Genomic DNA, 20,910 nt, shown 5'->3' with positions numbered 1-20,910 from the left:
AGGCAGATCGTACTCTTGGTTTCAGGGCTGTTCTAAGTGCTGATGCAGACAGCTTCTCCCTCTCCCCGAGGCACTATAAAAACAAACTAATTTTTCATCGCCGCCTGCTTTTGGCATTTCTTTTGAAACAGGGAGGCCTGCCTGCTCCTCTCCACCCCCCCTTCAGAAAGTCAGCACTTCAGCCTCTTCAGCCTGAACAAGAAAGGAAGAAACCACTAATACTATAATAGAGTCAGGTCTAACTCTGTTAAGACTGCTGCTTCCCAAAAGTCACAGTTCGGTTTCCCCACAACAGTTGTCACTTTGCTCTAAAGATGATGATTACACCATGAAAGAAGTCCTGCTGTTAACAGGCAGTATGAGCAAAACCATACAAAAAAATAAATACAGAATAAGCCAAGGGATGAGGCCTGGTACTCATTTATGCGTAACCACTGTAACCCTGCATTGTGACCAGCTGCGTCACAAGTTGCTGTACACAGACTATCACCCAATGTCCAGCTGTTTCCACTGGTAGCTGAGCATACCTGAACGCAAAATACATACATTTCTTTGATGGTCTTAATTTACTCATTTTATGCAATGCCAAACATGTTCCTGTAGAAGAGCGCTGTTAGTATTCTGACTTCAACTCAGAAGCAAGGGAATGTTAAACTAGAACTGAAAGTCAGAGGTGACCTTTTTTGATCTAGTACGTACTGCATAAGGTGCATACATCTTGCACGTAGTGCGGCGCACCTGCAGTAGCAGGCACTGTTGTCACTGAAGCAGCCGTCTACACAGAACACCAGGACACTGCCACAGACACCCTCCTTCCCTTCTGCACCTTCTCTCCCGTGCTTCCCTATAGCCTCACCTTCCCAGAATGAGCAAAGGCTGTGCCCGGCAGCTGAAAGCCTGCTCTGAGCATCACAAATACAGATTATAGCAGATCCCAGAGACATACGCTAAGTACTGAGAGTCCTACTTGGTCAAGCACATTTAATAGCAGCTCTTCTGTGCTAAGGAAATGCCACCTCGGGCACCTTAGCTGATCTCCCCTTTAGGAATCTGGGGGAGGATTCCAAAAACATCACCATCCCAAATCATGAAGGGTCTCTGAGAAGGTTAACACCAACACGATTTGCCTCCTTCCCATCACCAACAAATTATTAAACAGCAGTAGAGATACATGGCAGAAATATTTGAAAGCTCCTCAGGAACAGGAAAACACTTTAACCAGCAGCTATAAAAAATAACGTCAGTTATGTAGCTCAGTTATCACTGCGAGGGCAAACAGTCCGTTGTAAGCAGTATCTGGTAGACTATAAACAGGTAATAAAGGGAAAAGATAAGATTTCTTTCAGTGGAGCGCCAGGTTCCTTTGATAGAGCCGTGCTCCGGGCAAGCCACTGCACGATGCCGAGTATCCACAAGGTGGCATTGGGAACGCATGGTCGAACACATTCATTTGGTGAAGAATTCATCAAAGCTCAGTTTGTGGTCAAGAATGGATCAGCAAAATTGGCAGAAACAGATGAAGTTCCTACTACGCTTTCTCACATAAAAGCTGAATGGAATGATTAGCAAAATTATGATCCTACATAAAATTAGGTTCCTACGTAACTCTGCTGAATGCATCTGTACTTTTGTCATCAGACCTACCCATTGCAAAGTCCTTCAATTAGTGCGGAATGTGTAACGTGCTTTTAACATGATTAACCAAAGACAAGTCGGTGCAGCAGTACTCCTGCTTTTTGGTGCAACTCAGAACTGACTTTAAAAAAAATTCATGCAGAATCACTGTGAATCCAGACTCTCCTTTGAACTGGAGTCTTTCTGATAAATTTAAAATTAATTGTCACTAGCTTTATATGGCAGTAAAGAGAATTCATAAGTATTAGTGTCAGTGTTATATCACAGTCAGACATCATACAGCCCTTGTCTCACAGTTCTGCCAGTCCTGACCCTGTTAGTCCCAAAGTGCTGACTGTTGACTCTGGTAATTTTCTGTTGTGTTTTGTTGCTGCTGTTTGTTTGTTTCTTTTGTAATTGTTATATTTTGTAATTGTTATAGCTAATGTCACAGCATCAATCCAAAATTAATATTAAAATTGCTAAAAAATTAACAGCTATAGGAAATGATTACTCTCCCCAAAAAGCAGAGTTAGGTAGGAACATCTAATCATAATTTTGCTAATCATTCCATTGGCTGCTTTATCAGACCTATGAAATTATGAAAGCCAACGCAGTTCAGAAGCAATATCTACATGAAGCAAATTGCTGTGACTACAGCTACAGTAAAACATGCATCAAGTACACACAGACACTAGGCTGCTATGACAGAATCTGATGTTGACAATAAAGGTATAGCCATTAATGAACAAACAAAAAACTTTTTGCATCTAATCACATCAGCGTACAAGCCTGCCTTTGCTTTCCTAATATCCCTTGGCTATTGCATCTACAACTACTATATAAGAAAATTTGCTCTACACAAATTAAAGTTAATGAAAAGCTAGGTAAGAGAAGCCTAGCTTCAGCATTTTTCAATAATTTAATTATATTCACATCACCCAGTGCCAAGTAAAATTAACTGAGGATATCTACCCTGAGTGGACACCAGGAATACAAGATAAGCAAGTACTGTGAGTTACTTAACTCTGTGTAGGAAAAATGAGAGGAAGTCCTAGGGCCTGTATAATTCAGGAGGTCAGACTAGCTAATCGGGTCTTTTCTGATTCTAGATTAAAGTAGCTCTAACACCATCCTTAATTTATAGGCACTAAACGTGCCTATCCCACTGTAAATACCATGTAATTAAGACACAATGTAATGAGATAACATATTTGCTTACCTTTGATATCTAAAACCAGCTTAGGCTTCATCTTGCTGTAAATCCTGCCATCGGGACTAATATGCCAATATTGTTTGTCTTCATTCCGCTCAAATGACAGACCGAGTTTAGAGCCAGGAGTTATAAGGTTTCCAACAATTGTCAAGCAGCAATCCTCTGCCATCTATATAATCAGAAAGGCAACAGCAATTACTCAAGAGCCCTTACTTCTAATACCCACTGGTTTTTAATCAGATAGGAGAGAGGGATGTAAGCAGGCGAGAACAGAATCTAAGAACCACTTTCCCCTAAAGGAATGTATTTTTCCCCTAAACTCCAGACTATTTATTTTTCCTTTTGTTCCTGTTTCTGCTGACATTCTCCACTACATACGAATATTCAAATAACCATGTTGTATCAGATCAAAAGGTGCAATTAGCACCTGCCTCTAGCAGTGGCCAATAACAGATGCTATGGAAGATTACATTCACTCTGTTCTTGTATGTTATGTATTCGGCTATACTCTCTCTGTCTGCAGCAATTTCTAGCCCAGAGACTTTTCTGTGCAGAGCCGGTATCTTTAATACCTGGACGTTTTCTGTCCCATGTATGAGTTATTCACTACTCACTGAGATCAACATAACCCTTTTACACATACACTCTTCCGTATCATAACCTTTCTGTAGCAAATAGTTCCACATCTTTGCTACTGCTATAAAAAAAGTCATTTCTTTGATACACAGCTACGGGCTTTATTTGATGGTCTCCCTGCTGCACTGCCCCTTATTTTAAGGGATGGCTTGTCCACACTACGTGTAGTCATAGGTACTTAGTCTCTTCCTCGCATGGAGGCAATCCGTCTCCTTTGATCTTTTTGTTATTGTTCTTGTCGTTTTTCTTTAATCTTTTCTAGTTCTGCAATACCCTTTTGAGGTAGAGAAAGGACAAAACTGGGCACTGTATAAAGTGTCTGAATTTCAGAGAACATCACAGTGGTATTTTATTTTTTGTTCTGTGATTCTTTTCCTAGGCATCTGTGCTACTGGATGTCAGAACTCTGCAGATTTCTTTATTGGCTAAAAAAATACTGGCAAAAATCAAGCTTACTTGACAAGAATGTTAAGGCTGTATTAGTAGTAAATTGTAGTGAATTATTTTATGGAAACTGGGATCTTCAAGGCTTCTCTTAACTTCTGAATTGACTTTAGTGACAGTTTTAAACATCCAAGTGCCATTGTCAGTATGGCCCTAAATTATTAAATACACAGTTTTGAGAGAGCAGAACTTCCTACTGTCACAACCTAGAATTGAAATACAGCTATAAAGTAAGTCAATTTAGTTCTCATCTGTATCTAGAAATTTTCTCTACCTGGAGGACTCAAAGCTTGCACCTTACAAAGGTTCGTGAGGTGCCTACTTCATGCATCTCTAAGAAACTCATCATGAGTGAGGAGACCCGAATTCTTCCCTGCTATTCGTATCTGATTCTAACAGATGAGATGAATGATTTTGATATCCTGCTTACTTGGTTACCCCACCTACCTAAAAACGTCAGGCACACCTCAAGATACAGCGACCCCAAGTCAGTAAGATGATCTAACTTCCAGACACAAAGGCAGAAGTTCTTCCAATGATCTGTGTCTGCCTGTGTGCATGCACCTACCCTCCCATGAGCTTAATTTTTTCTGAAATGTGGTAAAACCACCTCTTTGTGCAAAATATTAAGATTTTTCTGCCATTCAACAGAGAGATGGCGGAACTCTGTAAGTGTTCGGTGATTTAAGATCAACGTTGCCATCCTGCACTCCATGCTCAGCTAACAGGACTGCCATACAGCACAAGCCGTGTATTTTCTGTGCACAGCAAAACTACACTATGGACTACATCTACAGTGAAAAGAAACCAAAGAGCATTTACCCACAATCATATAGTATCACACTGTTGCGATATGAATATACTATTTCCAACAAAATGTTTGAGAGACCATCACGACAGAAGTCTTTTTGTATGTGATATTAAAGCTTTTAGCTTACTGAGCACCATTTCACTGTCTGCATAAATCCCTTTCACCACTGCCTGTGTCCTGTAAACATGTCCAAACAATGCCTTAGCTTATTAACAGCAAGATTCTTCCCTCCAGCATAGATGACGTGGTTATAAACCTCTCCTTTGAAGTTATACAATCCTATAGAAAAAGTTCACATGATTCTTTGCAGTCAAGCTGTTTAACAGTATTAAAGTAACTTAATTTTCTTTGGCCTGCATCCCTACCTAAGACTGTTCATGCTTAAACATTATGAACTGCAAATACCTCTGCTCACCTCAATGACAATTCACACATGATTAGTTTTATGGACTGTGAGAAAAGTAGGACCTCATTTGGAAACTTGCACGGAGGAACAAAAAAAGGGTAGAATTTGGCAAATACAGAATTATGAGCAACGGAGGGGAAGAAGTAGGATTTGATCTTTACGCTTACTGAATGCAGAAGAGGATATAACCTACAGCAGACTAATCTACCCACCACAAAGTACACCTACAGGTATGTGTAGTTCAAAAAGATTATTAGGAAGGTTCTGAATTTTAAAAGGTCTCCCTAGCTTTTATAAGTTTTGTGATATTTTCACCATGGAGAAAGTAGAAGGAGCTTGTGAAAAGCAGCACAACAATGATCTTCCAGTGTTGACTGTGTTTATAAAGCTACAGTTCTTTTCGGTAAAAGTAAATCACAACTAAAGTCTCAAAATTTCTATTACATCAAACAAAGGTATCATACAACTAGTTTATGTCACCTGAAAAAGCCAGAGGTCAATGCAAATCAAAACAAAAAACACGCCAAACAAGAACAACCAAAAACTCCATTAAAAAAAAAAGTTCTACAGCTGTAATGGAATAAACCTAGAAAAATTAAGATAATACAATGATGCAGTAACAATTGAATTCAGTGAGTCCTGTTACTGAAGAGCAAAAGAGATAATTCACATTGAACTTGAACCCTACCCGGCATCTTATGAATCCATCCTGATAAACCCAGATTTGATCTTCTGAGTCTGTATCTTCTGCAACCTGTATTCTGAGAAGATTCAAGTTGTCTAAATTTCCATCCGTTGACACAAATTTCCCTGTTTCCTTGTTACGGAGCCTGAAGTACACACGTTTCTGCATAGAAAATAAATAAACAAACAAAACCAGAACTCTAACCACAATCTCTTTAGAGCAGAACACATCCTGCTCTGGTTAACTTCAGAGCAGTTGCTACTCAGTTCTAAGCCTGGTGAGTTTCTTTCACAAAGCTTAACTTTTCTGTTTGAAAATGTTATTATTTATTACTTATTTAATTTTTATTTAATTACTTTTATTACTTATTTATTTGAGAATTTTATCTATTATCCTTAACTGTCTAAGGCAAGTCAAGCTTTGATAATCTCCCATTCTGCTCAGACACTTAGTTCTAAGCTTGCCTATACACTGGGATCAGCACACAGTGGAAAGCTAAGAAAGTTTTGAATTCAGAACAGCACCCACTTTACTGTGTTAAATTCCTGTGAAGTCTAAAAGCATCTATCTATACAAAGGGTGCACTTGTGCAGTGCTGCTTATGTCACTGGCAGCAGGTATTAGACTGCACATTCATGCTGCGGCTTGTTTCATATTCACATGTCTGTTTAGACAAGCTCTCAGCCAGGGCAGTCAAAATACATTATTCCTAACTCTGCTTACGGCTATACAAAGACAAGTCTGTGACAGTAAGCAAATGCCTTTGTTACCAGTGTAAATAATCTGTGAGTTATAAAAAGTTGTCTCCTCAACAAAATACAGCCCAGCAAGAACTTCAAATGTTAAAGCTCAGAGTACTGCCACAGCATTTGGACCAAATCACTTGGTCTCTATTTAGAGAGCAACACAAAAATAACAACACGAGAAGTTTTGCATTAGATTTGCAAATTGTTCTGCTACATAGTAAGCACAGAAGGACTTTTCATCCCCTAAATCAATGTTATCACTACTAATTGAAGTAATCCAGTATTATTGACCAATATTCTTGTTGCTCCAAAAATAACGTAGATAGTACAGAGAGTATACCAGTGACCAGTTTGGGAGTTAATTATAAAACAACTTAAAATAATTTTTATGAAGTAGTTATATCCATTATTTGTTCGTTAGTTCAAATTATTTAGCCAATCCTTACATGCTGTCTTCAATATTTTGGTTTAAAGTATGCTTAATGAACAGTCTAAGCAGTAGAAATGCAAAACCATGTAGCATAATCAAATAACTTTTACTAAAACAAAACTGTAGAGTGATTTCTTTATACAGTTGCCATTGCTGAAGCTTGTGACATGCATTGAGATTTTAATATTGCTTTCATCTGCATAACATCCCCTCCCCCCCATTACTAAATATAAATCAGTACTTCACAACTTCCCTTCAGAGCCTACTCACCTGCAGTAAAGGTCTCAGAGAACCTATCTGACGACAGCCACTCAGTTTATACCAATCTGGAATTTCATTTGGTGATAAAAACATCTGACGCCCCCTGTAATTACTATGCTCATAAATTATCCATCTATGAAGGGGGAAAAAAAAGAAAAAACAATGCTTTTGCTGCCAAATCCTGCTTTAGAATCAATAAATAGATATAACAGAAATCTGTCCCAAAAGATAGTAGTTTTTAAGTATTTAAGCCAATGACCCATGGGACATTCCTTTTTAACAGGTCTTCAAAATAATAAAATCGTGTTCTGATTTAGAACAGCATTAAGATGGGTACACTGGATTTCACATTTTAAAGTCTTGTTATTTAAAAATTACAAGTTGAATGAAATAAAACATTTTCTTGTCTTAAAGGAAGAACACAGATTTGAAATTTCATCTGCTTTCAGGAACATGCTCACCTTAATTTTGGAGCTTTTTCATGGCCTACTACACATCTATCGCCATATATGAAATTAAGAGAATTACAAATGGATCTCTCTTCACTAAGAGATCTCTCCCCACTCAAAATGGGGAGAGACATTAGGAACAAGGGCACTCGAAAGCCAGATAAACTCCTCCAGAGGTCCTTTCCAAACTAAACTATCCTGTGATTCTGACAGGAACTAGTCCAGCAACTGACACTACTATAATGAAAATTTTGATTTCATATCATAATCTGTACCTTCACAGCGATCAAACAAAAAAGACTTATGTTGACTGGACAGGAAGCATGCCCAATCCACAACTCCATTACCTGGAACCATGGTAACCATGTTCTTGGCAAAGAAACAACCTGATGTTTGACTTCATGTTACTTCCCCTTATGGAAAGTGAGAATCAACTACATTGCGGTTATGGTGAGAGATGCAAAAAATCTCGAAAACATAAAATCAAAAAATATATATAATCAAAAATATCGAGCATGCATCTTCTGCACAGCTTTTCTCAAGACCTTTACGTTTCAAACTTCAGTTCAGTGAGCTAAGGAAACCCTTGACCCATTTATCCAGATGGAGAAAATGGTTTGTGCTAAAGACCTGGTATGAACTATCCACTTGAGGGCAGTATTAAGCTATCCAACAGCATCTCTCTTGCACGTGTTTCAGAAATTTACCTCTTCAAAAGAACACATTTAAATGCGAAGCAACATGAACATAACATGAAAAAAAGAAGCATGATTCTTCAAGTTAGAAAAAACTTACAGCAAATATCCAGGAGGTAAAGGTTTGCATCAGAAAAACACAAGAAAAGAAATTTAACAGATCTGCCGAGGTATTAAAAGAAGCTAGCAGAAAAGTTTTCAAAATAATTCCAGACAGTTTTTAAACATCACAGATAGTTTTCTTAACCTGATTTTCTGGAGTAAATTTAGAGAACAAATCTGCTTTAAAACTGCTTATGAATTTAACTGATAAATATATAACCAAAAGTTTGACTCAATTCCATGAACTGAAAGGGATTATTACTAATGCCAAAAAGGGCAGGTCATGATCAGTGTCCATAACATCATAACATAACATTTGTCAGTATCAGTGTCCATAACATCTAGGAAAAAGAATGAATACAAAGCTTATTAAAACATTTTGAACTTATGACGTAGGATACAGATCATGAACTGCATTATTTGGTGTGATCAAGACCTAAACCAAGAGCACAGAAGTTGTTTTTAAGGTTGCTACCTATACAAACTACCTTTTATAACACAGCAGGAGAGATAGGACCAGTTCACTTGTGAGCTTTATTCTAATTCATTGCAGCTTCTTAGAAAAGCACAGGGCACTTTCTTGTGAGTAATAATATGTTATAGAAACAGGAGGAGAGTAAGTTTCTGTAAGTATGATGCGCATTAATGCACTGAGCACATTATCTTATTCCAATTTTATTTGTCTTAGTTTCTAACACCTGTTTTTTTTCTATGGAGTAAGCACATAATTCTAAAGAATCAAGAAGTGTTTTTGAACTTACATGCCACCAAGAACTTGAACTGAAGCTATTCGAGGATTATATCCCAGGAACTGCAGATTTAAGATTTCTGTACTGAATTCGATTTTCTTTCCTTGGAAATGCACCTTTTCAAAAAGAGCTATGCATGGCTCAGACAGCTCCTGTAAAAAGAAGATGAGCATTTCTATATGATGTTAAAAGTCCAAATGGTGACTGTGAACATCATTTCTCCATGCAACCCTTTTATATTAGAGTTTTCTGCTCGATTGTTTCAGCTCAAAGACCCTAAAAAATACTTTTGCTCTTCAATAGATTACTTAAAGGAAACTAACAAAAATGTCACAAAAAGACCTTATACAAAACACACAAGGATTCTTCTTCCATTCAACATAAGACTTCGTTATGACGACACATAAAAATGTCTCCATGATCAATTCTTGCATATCTTAATTATATTTTAAAACACATTTAAATTAATGCAGTATCCCTTTCCCACTGCACTAACTTCCATTCACTGTAGGAATTTTCAACTTCAGATCTGAAAACACAGTCAACTAATACTGATTTCTACAGCTTCAAATGATGACAGCCTTGTCAACACTGCCTATTGCAGCTTTCATTTTTAACTTTTATAGTAGGCTATGCCATATAAATCTCTCGCTAGACAAAAGCTTCAAGATTCATACTTCTGAGGTGAAATTCATGACTCAGGCAAAAACTAACATCTGAATCTTCCCAATGGCTCAGGGGTGATGATTCTTCTCCCTCTCTGTCAACATGCTTCTGGTTTCAGAGGGGTCCTATCCACATGAAACTCCCTGTATCACTGAATGAATCCATTTTAAATGCCTTCTGGATAACGAAACTGGGATTCTTTTCTGTGTGGCAAGTATCTGTAGTGGATTGGAAACAGACTCTTACAATTAAGGCCCTTACTTTGAAGTTGGGAGGTAAGGGTTTGAACTCCCTCAGGGTGAAATTAATTAAGCTTGAGTGTCCTGGTGTCACAATTTACAGTCATAGATAGGGAGTGGCAGGGTCATTTCTTTCTCACAAGTCTTCCAGTCACAACTGAGTAAATCCAATGGCATAGCCAGAATAGCTCCTAACTGCTGGCATGTTTTCGGCATGCTTGAAACACATCAACTGCATCAGGAACACCCAATGTGAAGCAAGGTCTCAGACTCACAATTGGCCTCACGCGTGGAAACAGGCCATGCAGAGGCAGGGATGGATCCATATGCACACAGTAGTGGATACGTGTCTTTACCAGGAAAAATCTCATGTCAACCAATTTCTAGACATTGCTTAAATTCCTCTTCAACCTTCCTTTAGACAGCTAAGGGCTCAGCTGATAATGCTACATTAGCATCACCATTATCTCAGCAGCAGCCAAGGTTATCACACAGCAGCTGAGCTATGCTCCTGTTTGCGTGCATGTTATTAGCTTGTGGAAAATGCCAAAGAGGCCTTTTAGCTTACTCCAAAATCAGAGTAGACTAATCCCACCATCAAAGGTTAATGCGAGTTAGACTATTAAGCATCATCATGGGTAAAAAGCCCAACATGAACTATGATTATGTCCCAGTGTCTATGAACCCTCAGCACCTGCCTTCCGTGATAGAAAACTGGTCAGACAGCAACCCTTGAGCCATATTCAATAGTTCAGAAATAACCTACTTAAAAAGAAAGCACAGAGAGAGAAAAGGAAATCCTCCAATTTTCAACCACACCTTCCACTCTGGGCATTTTTTAAGATTCAGCAGTAAGACTTATATAAAAGCATTCCCCACAGCAAGAAGTGCAAGGTCAGCTTAGAGTTTTCTAACTTGCAGTTCTTCCCATGTTCTGTATTACACAGAGCTGGTTCTCATGTATATCTACATTTAGCTATTTCACAGAGTTGCTCATTAAAAAAGAGTATTTACAGCATGACTCCAAGTATAAGCCACACCCACAGTTGTTTTTGCAGTATGTTCAGGGAAAAGAACACATAGCAAGTTCAAGAAGGAAAAACACTCTTCCATCTGCAACACAATTAGTCGGAGCATGCAAAGCAAGCATAACGAAGCAAAGATACTGAGCTTCTGAACAAAAAATGTGCATCTTGTATAGAAATGGCACAAAGAAGTCATGGGAAAAGTTGTGGGACCAGCAAATGGTGTGGAGGAATTGAGAATGAGACTGCCAAAAAACAGCCACAAAATAAATAAGACAGGTGACAATGGTATCTAGAATAATAAGTTCAAGCTTCTGTTAAATCATGAAAAACCAACAGTATAACACGACCATTTCCATCTAAATTCTTACTCTCTGTATTCTGGTTTGTTACTAAACCACTGAGCAAAGCAACCCATTTTCCTCTTCTCCTCAGGTTAAGAAGCCTCTGAAAAAGAAAGCACCAGCATATGACTTGCAGACAGACATCTCTGCACTACTATGGAAATGTGATAAATTGTAGGGCTAGAACAAGTTTCAGAAGCTTTAAGATTTTCAAGAAGCACAGAACTGACACATTTGGCTGTTTTACCACAACAGTCTCTGTCGCAAATAAATTTTCCTACAGAAAGCTGATCCTTCCAGCATGAAGCAAGCATTTGAAACCCAAGAACTTGATAACGTCATGTACAGAAGAGTCTGTTTTAATACACGGTGATCACCCACCAAGTTTGGCTAGAACCACTTCTATTATTTTTAATATGATCTGTCTACTGGACAGACAAAGAATTCAGAAGGCAGACATACTTGATGCAAATGTTTGTTTACAGTGTACATCAAAATGCTCCAGACTTGAAAGAGGATGACACATTTTAGTTCTCCTTCGTCAACTGCTACATCACTGACAGGTTACCAAAATTACAGTGGAGTGCAATACAGTTGCCAAATTCAAAGGAGAGAGTCAATAATGCAGTCTTCCATTTTTAAAATGAGTACCACCTCTTTGCATAGTTGTACTAAGTTCCTGGATTCTTGACTACATTTTGCTAGTAATTACTTGCAGATTCCATAAGCGATCTATCATAATGATTGGTTAAAGGCTTGAACAGACTCGTTTGTGACCACTGACGAGTTACAAAATATGTAAATGTTGCTAGATTTGTATCCACTGCACATAACAGTGTGTCTGATTTTGCCAAATGGCATTTGGGCGTTGCTTTGCTTTATCTAGAAGGGTACATTATTTCATGAGGAACACAAATTGCGTTTCCCTGATGATAGCAATAGCGTTTTATAATTACCTGCATTTCATGCAAAATTCCTGAGTTGAAGCCTGCTCTTTCTAACATGCACTTAAAAGCATGGACTATAGTATAGATATTACTTCACACTGTCCTACTGATACTTCTCAACCTATTCTAAGTGATCTCTCCTAATGGGAAATAAAACGTCTGACACATCCTTAATTTGTTTTACAGAAGTCCTTTTGTAAGCTGTTGTTAAGAAGAGCAATGACAGGCAGCTGCTTCTATGAGGTCCTCTCCTTTGCAAAAAACAGTACAGGGGTCCAAAACCTGACTGCAGATAGGACATTTCACTGCTACTGCATAGGAAAAATAAAAAAGTACTGCTCTGTTGTCCACCCGTCCCTATCATTTTTATTGTTACCAAAAAAAAATGGGGAGGTCAGAGACATTGTACTGATCTGATTTACTTACAGTATTTATAATCCGTAAAGATTTTAGAACTGTTTGGGGTGAACAACCCATTGCCATCAGATCAGGATAGATTCCTTCTTCTAACACATACTGGTTACCAGAGAATTCCTCCTGGTCAAACACTATGCAGCTGCAGGAAGGAGAAGAAATTGTCTTTTAAGAAAACTGTGCAAGTAAAATGATGTTTATATTTCCCAGTCTTTGATAACAGATACTGACAGAAACAACATTTACAACTTTCTGTCCTGACAAGCTAAAGGTTGATGTATACACTGCAAAGCATTGTCCTTTGTAATTCCCCATAGAAGAAACCATTTCAGATGTTAGAAAGCTGTTTGCTTTTTAAAATCTTTTCCCATTTTAGTGATTTTACAATATTCATTTGATATAACTTACCTGCCACCTAAAACTTTTGAAGACTTCACTGCAAATGAATCAATACATCTTGTGTTTTTTCCAAATATTTGGCAGTTACCCTTGAATTCAGGCTCTGAAAATAACTGGACCTTTAAACAACCACAAACATTTAAAAACATTTTATTCTTTAACCTTCATTAGCATGTCTCTACCATTACTTCAATGACTAGGTTACAATATACTTAATACCCAGATTCCCTCAGCGACATATATTTTTTGTTACACCTTCAGTGTTGTTACCTTGGTATCTTGAACAAGGTTTGCAATACCAAAAGCTACCTCTGGATGTTAAATCGTTTAGTAAGATATAAAATAATTCCAAGAACAATAACAAAGGTAGCTGCTTTGACTATCTTCTGGAGATTATTTTTAAATCCCCAGAGAATGGTCATAATTGGCACATCATTAGTAAAGGGTGATAAACTGTTCTGTTTTAGTTTCTTAATCCATTTAATCTCCAAAATGCATTCTCTTTTCACTAAATGAAAGATGTCTGTTTCTCAGAACATAAATGGTGCATGATCTTGGCAAAATACTCTGGAGCATGCCAACAGGTGTGGTATATATTCCCAGGACTGATGTGCCTGTTATAACTACAGTTACAGTCATGTCAGTTCTTTCTTTCTGTATTCTGAGAATGAGAGGGTATGAAAGGATAAGTCACCCGGAGTCTTTTGTCCTTGTTGAAAAGGAGAAAAAAATTCTGAGCAGCAAACCTGCTAATTTGGTTAGAGGATAATTAACCCTGATCACACAGAAGTCATTCACATTATCACATGCCTACCAGCTTTATTCACTCTTAACAGAGATACAAGTGCAGGCATGCACAGCACTTTGCAAAGAGGAACATGCTGACGAAGGATACAGTCTGTTGACTACAAGCCATTACTTCTTAGCTTCCTTAGGATAATGTCTTAATAGGAAACATAATATATAGATGTAAATATTTTTTCATGCATACAGCAGAAAATAAGCAGCCTTGAGATTTTTATTCCCCATAGTTTATACATCCCTATAAAGGACATTCCAGTGAGGCATGCTACTAATTAAGAATGCAAATTGAGACAGCCAAGGCTTTTCTCCTTGGTTTTTAGTTCCATGACACTTTTCTCAATTTGACTGAAAATAAAAGTAACTTTGTACAGGGAAAAAGACAAAAAGGAAGGGAATTAAGAAAGAATGAAAAAAGCTCCCCATTACTCTCACTGTCAAAAAAAATGTATTAGTTCTTGCAGATAGGAGAAAGTCTAACATAAAGATACATTAACTCACTGAAAAGACAAGTTCTCTGTCACTCCCTACACTTCACTATGGACAAATACAACATCAACTTTTAAGCACACTCAGAAAGCAGTACTTGTGACTGAATGAGATTCACTTCAAGTATAACCACCATTAGCAGAACTGTTAACCAAAGAACTAGGTTCAAAACAAGTTCTCAACTGCACCATGTACAACAATGTCCAACTTGCAGAGCCTTCACCTCTGTAACAGACTCCAGGTACCTTCAGCTGGACACTGAAGCTCTGCATAGATGGGTGCAGACTCCAGCTCCTCAGAACAACTGCTGATACCCCCTAACAGCTAACATGCAGACCCAAAACATTGCTTGTGCCCCTAAAAGATACTGGGGACAGCTAGTTATTAAATCCCAGCTTTCTTGGAATGTGCCTTAGTTATGAGGTTCAGAAAAGCAGCTTTCCTTCTTCACTTAGGAGTTCTCACTCTTTGTCTGACTAGTCAATTATCTGTTCAAAAACCTGGGTGATAAAGTATATGAAAAGCCTGGTGCAGTTTATTTATTTATATGTTACACAGTCACTACTACATAGTACATTTCATGCACTTACAGAAGTATCTTACCTTGACTTTACCCCTTTCACTTCCAACAATATCCTACAAAGGTTTGGAGAACAAAAGAGAAAAAAAATAAGAAAAACAATTAAGAAGCACTAAATTAACAAATACACAAAAGCTTGTTATTAATTACTGTTGAAAGAATATACATAAACTGGATTTGATAGAAAAGACTACCTAGAAATACTTCAGAGAAACTTGCAAAACAAGAATAAAATGAACTCCTTACCATAACAATGGGTTGAACTGAAGATATTTTGCAATTCTTCCCCCCCCATGCCTCAATGCTGGGATATAGCCCTTTATCCAGTATGTACTGCTCCCCTGTAAAGTCAGGATTCTCATATGCCACCCACCTAAGAGAAAGAGAAGAGAGTAATGAGTAAAAGTTATACTACTCTTTCCAAAAAAAACAGAAGTATATATTCATTATTATCTTAATATAAGAATAAATTTCTCCCCTCAAATGACAAACTGTGATGCTATTAAAACCCTAAATAAACAAACCCTGATTGTTTACAAACATCTGATACTCCAGAACTCCTGCAAATTTCACTTCCATTAGCCCCACCATGTCAATATGAATCAGAGTGAATATGAATCATAAGCTAAAGCAGACCACCAGTGCAATGCATCATCATCTAGATACCTTTAAAGCATACTCCAGGAAGAATATTCTGAGATGTTTCACAGTTCTATTATTTTATCTAGATTAAGTTCTTCTCTACAAAAGCAGATAGATATCAGAATATAACTGTTCTGGATAAAATTAAATTTTGAAGTCATCTGTACAATAAGGATATGTACAGGCAACATTAAAAAATAGTATTCCTAAACTTCAGTTGTTTTTAAGCAAATGCACAGAACAGAAAGTTAAGCTGCAGCAAAAGGTATATATGCTCATGAGGGCAGACTGTTCCCTGCTAGGGATCACAGACATCAGCTGGAAGAACATCCTTGACAGTTAAACATTAAAGCCATCAAAAATTTAACCAGATTAATGTATATGAACTCAAAGCAATTACTATGACTGCTTAGACCTCATGCCTGACACAGGCCACAAACTCAAGATTTCTGCATCAAACCCATAACTTCCATCTCAGCCAGTATACGCTTTTCTGAAAGATACTCAACTTTTGAGATAAACACCCTAGCTACTAGAAAATCAACCAAATCACTTAAATAAGTCTCTCCAACATTCAGTTGCCCCTGCAATGTTTTATTACTACTCTGAAGGACCCACTATCGGCTAGCCTTGCTATGCATAGTCTGCTACATTTAAGAAACCTTCTCTTACAGCATGCTTCTAACCCAGGGTCCATACTATAAGTCCAGATAAAGTATTCCTGCATCAGTACTACCTTTGCTTTTGCCATAACCTACAGAAATTCTGTTGCCTTCCACTTCTAGACTTCCCAAACGTTCCAATAATTACATTCTGTATCTTTTGGAATCTTTTTTTTTTTTTTTGAGGAGTGTACAGACATCAGAACTGGCCACAGTAACAGCTGAGCTTCATTCACTATATTTATGCAGGGATCAGGACATCTTCCTGGTTCTATGAGAACAGCTGGTTGAGTACGAATAGAGTAATTTAGCTAATGCATTACATAAGGAGTTATCCTAAGTTATGCCAAAACTCACTTTCAGCGGGATCTTCATACAGAATGTCAAAACTAACAAAAAATTGACATCATAAAGCAGTTGAATGATACTGAATTTAGAACGTGCAGTGTAGGCTACCTCTCACCATCTAAATTCACCACAAAAAGAATTACATGTGCTGAGCAACTAGATTCTATTAAGCTGCAGTTTTAGTCCGAGAACAAATGCTGGAGTCTCTGCAGATACAAAAAATGGGATAACTTCAAACTGAAATAAAGCTGCATCACATGTACATACTGCAAGGATCAACTTCATATTTGTCCATGGCAAGCACTCATATAGTGATTCACATTTATCACTACCCGCATCTCTTGGTTTGCCTCAGATATAATCAATTATTCCAAATTGTTATGCTCTAATTACTTAAGGCATATTTCAAGGCACATTTCAAAATCACCTCACAGTAATTCATTAAAGAGACACTGGTATGTACAATAAATTAAGCAGAAAGTTCAAGTGTCTCAGGTATGTTTAGACCTGTATGCCACACATACCAAAAACTGTGAGGTTTCCTTAATCAATTTCTTGAACAGATGCTTATTAGATTTTTCAGTGCACAGACACCAAGGTATAACTACAAGGCATGGCAGTTTAACTTGATTAACGTCTATGAAAATAAGTGTTCCTGATTTTAAGCGAATGATAAAACATGCCAGATCCCTCCCCTTAGACTCTCTCAAAAGCAGGAATTTATTTTCCTCCTACCTAAAAAGGACCCTGAATACAGAAGTAATGAACGTATTTCACTTTAAGCACGTTTCTGCTGAAAACAATGGGATTTAAATTAATAAGCACTGCTCTCCCATGCAAGTCAGCCCATGTTGGAGCATTGCTAGAGCCAGGGCTTACTGGTGAAATACTTGTGCTTCTCCACTTTGTTCAGAAGCCCATGCAAGCTGCCAAGAGTACTGGTAATGACGCCAGGGACAGGAAGCCGAATTCAGCAGCAGCTGAACCTGTCAGACCTCAAGACTATCCCCAGGATGAAGCGTTGCTTTAATCCAGCTTCTGACTAACCGGGAGGCCTGGATAGCAAGAGGCAGCCTCCGTATCTGAGGGAAAGAGTCGCACCCCAGCTGCCAAGTACCACAAGAGCTCAAGTTTTATGCTGCAGTCTGGCAGCAACCTCCCTACCCCACAGGGAGCGACTTCTCTCAACACAATAATTTTGTAACCCCCAGCCCAACAAATTGCCATAGTCAGGCTTAGCAACAGCCTCAGCCCAAATCAATGCCGGAACTGTGCTAAAGGCTTCACGCCTCTGCACCTTCCATGCCACTGGAACTTGAGATGTAGAGAAAACTGTCAGTTATATACTGTAAGTGACAGTACACAGAGTATCTTTACCCAAAGCCTCTGTATGTGATGTCTCCTAAGAGCAACTCCAAACAGTGAAAGAACAGCCAAGAAGAAAACCCTGAGACAGATACCTTGCTAAAAGACAGCTTTTCCCATGGTCAGCTCAGGATTCATCTTACCTAACTTTGTCTTTTAAAACACTGGCTGTTTCTTAGCACATATGCTCTTCCTAACATCAGCTGAGAGGACTAATCCCACTTTTTGTGTTGCTCAGACTCGTCTTACAATAGGACAGACTACCTGCTGGAAGGACCTACCTCTCTCTCTCTCTCTCTCTCTCTCCCCCCACCGCTAAAGATGAAATGGCAACACCTTCATTAAACCAAACGGCATAGCTGTAAAAAGTTAAGCTTTCAAGCACAGAAGCACTCCTTTAGGTCTGAAATAGAATCCATAATATTTAAACCTTAAATACAACATGGAGACAACAGATTTAAATCAGCCTACGGTAATCATAGACCATGTGAGGCCAGGGAGAAAACTGGCACTTGCAGATTTTTAGCATGACTAATAGGGAGGAAGAGGTAATAAAATTCTGTTCGTAGGAAAGAGAGGAAACAGGTTATTTACCGTACCCCTTTTTGCTTGTGATTTCTAGTACCACGGACCTGTGAACTTCAATTTTGTGACTCCTTGAAAGGTTCTCTTCAGTGTTAGCTCAGCTCAGTTCAGACGTGGAGGGAAGGAAGAGGAAGCTTTGTTTGAAATGTTCTCCTGCAGGGTACCTAAGGGCTCTCAACCTTTTCAAGCTTCTCAGTGGAGGTTTGTTCTTGTACATAGCGTCTCTTTAGTTTCCCTCACATTACCCCTCTGTGTGTATCTAGATTCAATACATTACATTCTGGCTCCTGAATAAGAACTACTCATCACCTAACGATTTCCTCAATATCACTACAAATATATGCACTAGAAGCAGACAAATCTGCACTATGGACTAATTACTTGAAAATTGGAAGGAAACCAGTAAGAATTACAGGACCACAGCAAAACAAACGCCTAGGAAGAACACATATCTGAAAAGTTCTTCCACCAAGTTAAAAAAACATTAAAAGACAGGGGCTTTTTCAGTATTTTTGGCAAAAGCTTTCTATGTTTACAGATAAAGAAAAGGCACATTTCAAAGCACGCAATTCCTGTGATTTTGATCACTACTAAATATAAGCTTGAAGAATTATTAAGCAAAGAGAAAAGTCAAAATTGTACAACACAGTTGCTTTTAGTACTTGCTTAAACTTGTAAAGGGTGTTACCTGTTGCTACTAAATACTTTCATTTTCCACCAACAGTTTGCCAACCTTGGAGTAAAGATCAAATCCTACTTAAGAAAGGCCTCTCCTATTTTCAAGCAGTCTGAATTCCATTCTCCCGCCCCAAATGGTAGAAGAATAAAATACCCTGGGTTTTGTGCTCGTCCAGTTTCTGAAGAATGCTCAAGAGCATTTATCGATTTAAAAGGAGTCACTCACCATCTTTGGATACATTTTTCAATGTGTCTTCACAATAGATTAAGCAAAGGCATTAAAATATTGCTTGGAAACATTCCTCATAAACTATAGCTGAAAATTGTAATGCAGCTAGGTTTCCATTACCCCAAAACGGAATATTCATTCCCCAAATGCAGAGCTAGGCTGGCTTCAGCATAAAGTTTAGAGATGCAGTTTACCTCAGAACTTGTTCAGTAATATCTGTGTTCTGCACTGTAAGCTTTTCTTTTCTTTGATATACCCTTTAAATTACAGAGCAATCAAATTAATTATGTGGGAAATACAGATCATGGGTTATCTGTTACTGCTGTAACTGCTTACTACAGATACCTGTAGTTAAAAAAAAGTGTTATGGAAGGTTCGGTGCTTCTTGCAGTTTAACTTTTTTTTTTAAACGAAGTATTTTCAATATGATACCAGGAAGGTTGCTTAGGACAAGCTTTTATTGAACCTGTAACAGTTTGCTATGACATCATATATGTTCTAGTCTAAATAGCTCTGGGAATTGCTCAATGGATTATTCATCACTGTATGACTGATAGGAAGGGAAGATATAAAATTCTTCTACCTGAACAGTTACTTATCACTTAAAATAAGATATTTTATTACCAAGCATGACTTAACATGATTCACTCAACTACCTGACACACTAGCATTTACTAAGACCACCACCACCAAACTCTAAAAGACTCACAACCTCTTTGGAAACAAAAGGGTTGTACAAGACTGTAAAAGCTGAGTGGCGGTCACCGGTTACGAACAATACACCTAAATAAAAAATATTTTTAATGCTACAAATTACACCTTTAAGAGACTAGAAGGTGAGATTACGGGAGCAATTGCAGAGTCTGTGGGACAAAGATTTTGTTTGTAATAACTTCTAGCCACTTTTACCATCAAAGTATGGGAGTCACACTTAATTACTAGAATACTCATACTAAAGTACGATTCCTATCTCAGCTGCAACAGTCACATTTACTAGAACAACTACACAAAGGGTGTGATAGGTGACCCACAATTTGTTTCCCAACCTTCGGAGGTGACTCTTTCCCATGAATCTCCCTTGCATATTACAGAAGACAAAAGGGCACAGTGGCTTCAAAGGTCACCGTGCAGAAAAAACTGCTGTCACACCATATTGTACACAAATCAAATGCATTCCTTTGGAATGCACTGAGCTTGATTCTGCAGTCTCTACCCAGGCAAAATTTGCAGAGATATCACACAGATAACACACG

General features: G+C 38.1%; 1 protein-coding gene across 5 annotated transcripts in view; it reads right to left on the bottom strand.

Annotated features, from left to right (window-relative positions):
• The window catches only part of CRYBG1 (crystallin beta-gamma domain containing 1), a 97,380-nt gene that overhangs the window by 1,813 nt on the left and 74,657 nt on the right, over positions 1-20,910 (bottom strand). For all 5 annotated transcript variants that reach the window (XM_040551308.1, XM_040551309.1, XM_040551310.1 and 2 more), the window contains 8 exons: positions 15,395-15,521; positions 15,172-15,204; positions 13,288-13,397; positions 12,892-13,021; positions 9,257-9,396; positions 7,259-7,382; positions 5,816-5,974; positions 2,837-2,999 (listed from right to left, as the gene is read on the bottom strand). In XM_040551308.1, the coding sequence (XP_040407242.1) occupies positions 2,837-2,999; positions 5,816-5,974; positions 7,259-7,382; positions 9,257-9,396; positions 12,892-13,021; positions 13,288-13,397; positions 15,172-15,204; positions 15,395-15,521 (986 nt within the window). The remainder of the gene's footprint in view (positions 1-2,836; positions 3,000-5,815; positions 5,975-7,258; positions 7,383-9,256; positions 9,397-12,891; positions 13,022-13,287; positions 13,398-15,171; positions 15,205-15,394; positions 15,522-20,910) is intronic.

Source organism: Cygnus olor, chromosome 3 (genome assembly GCF_009769625.2).
Source record: "Cygnus olor isolate bCygOlo1 chromosome 3, bCygOlo1.pri.v2, whole genome shotgun sequence".
Lineage (NCBI taxonomy): Eukaryota > Metazoa > Chordata > Aves > Anseriformes > Anatidae > Cygnus > Cygnus olor.
The sequence above is the reverse complement of the archived record's forward strand: the minus strand, read 5'-3'. Positions and strand labels throughout refer to the sequence as shown.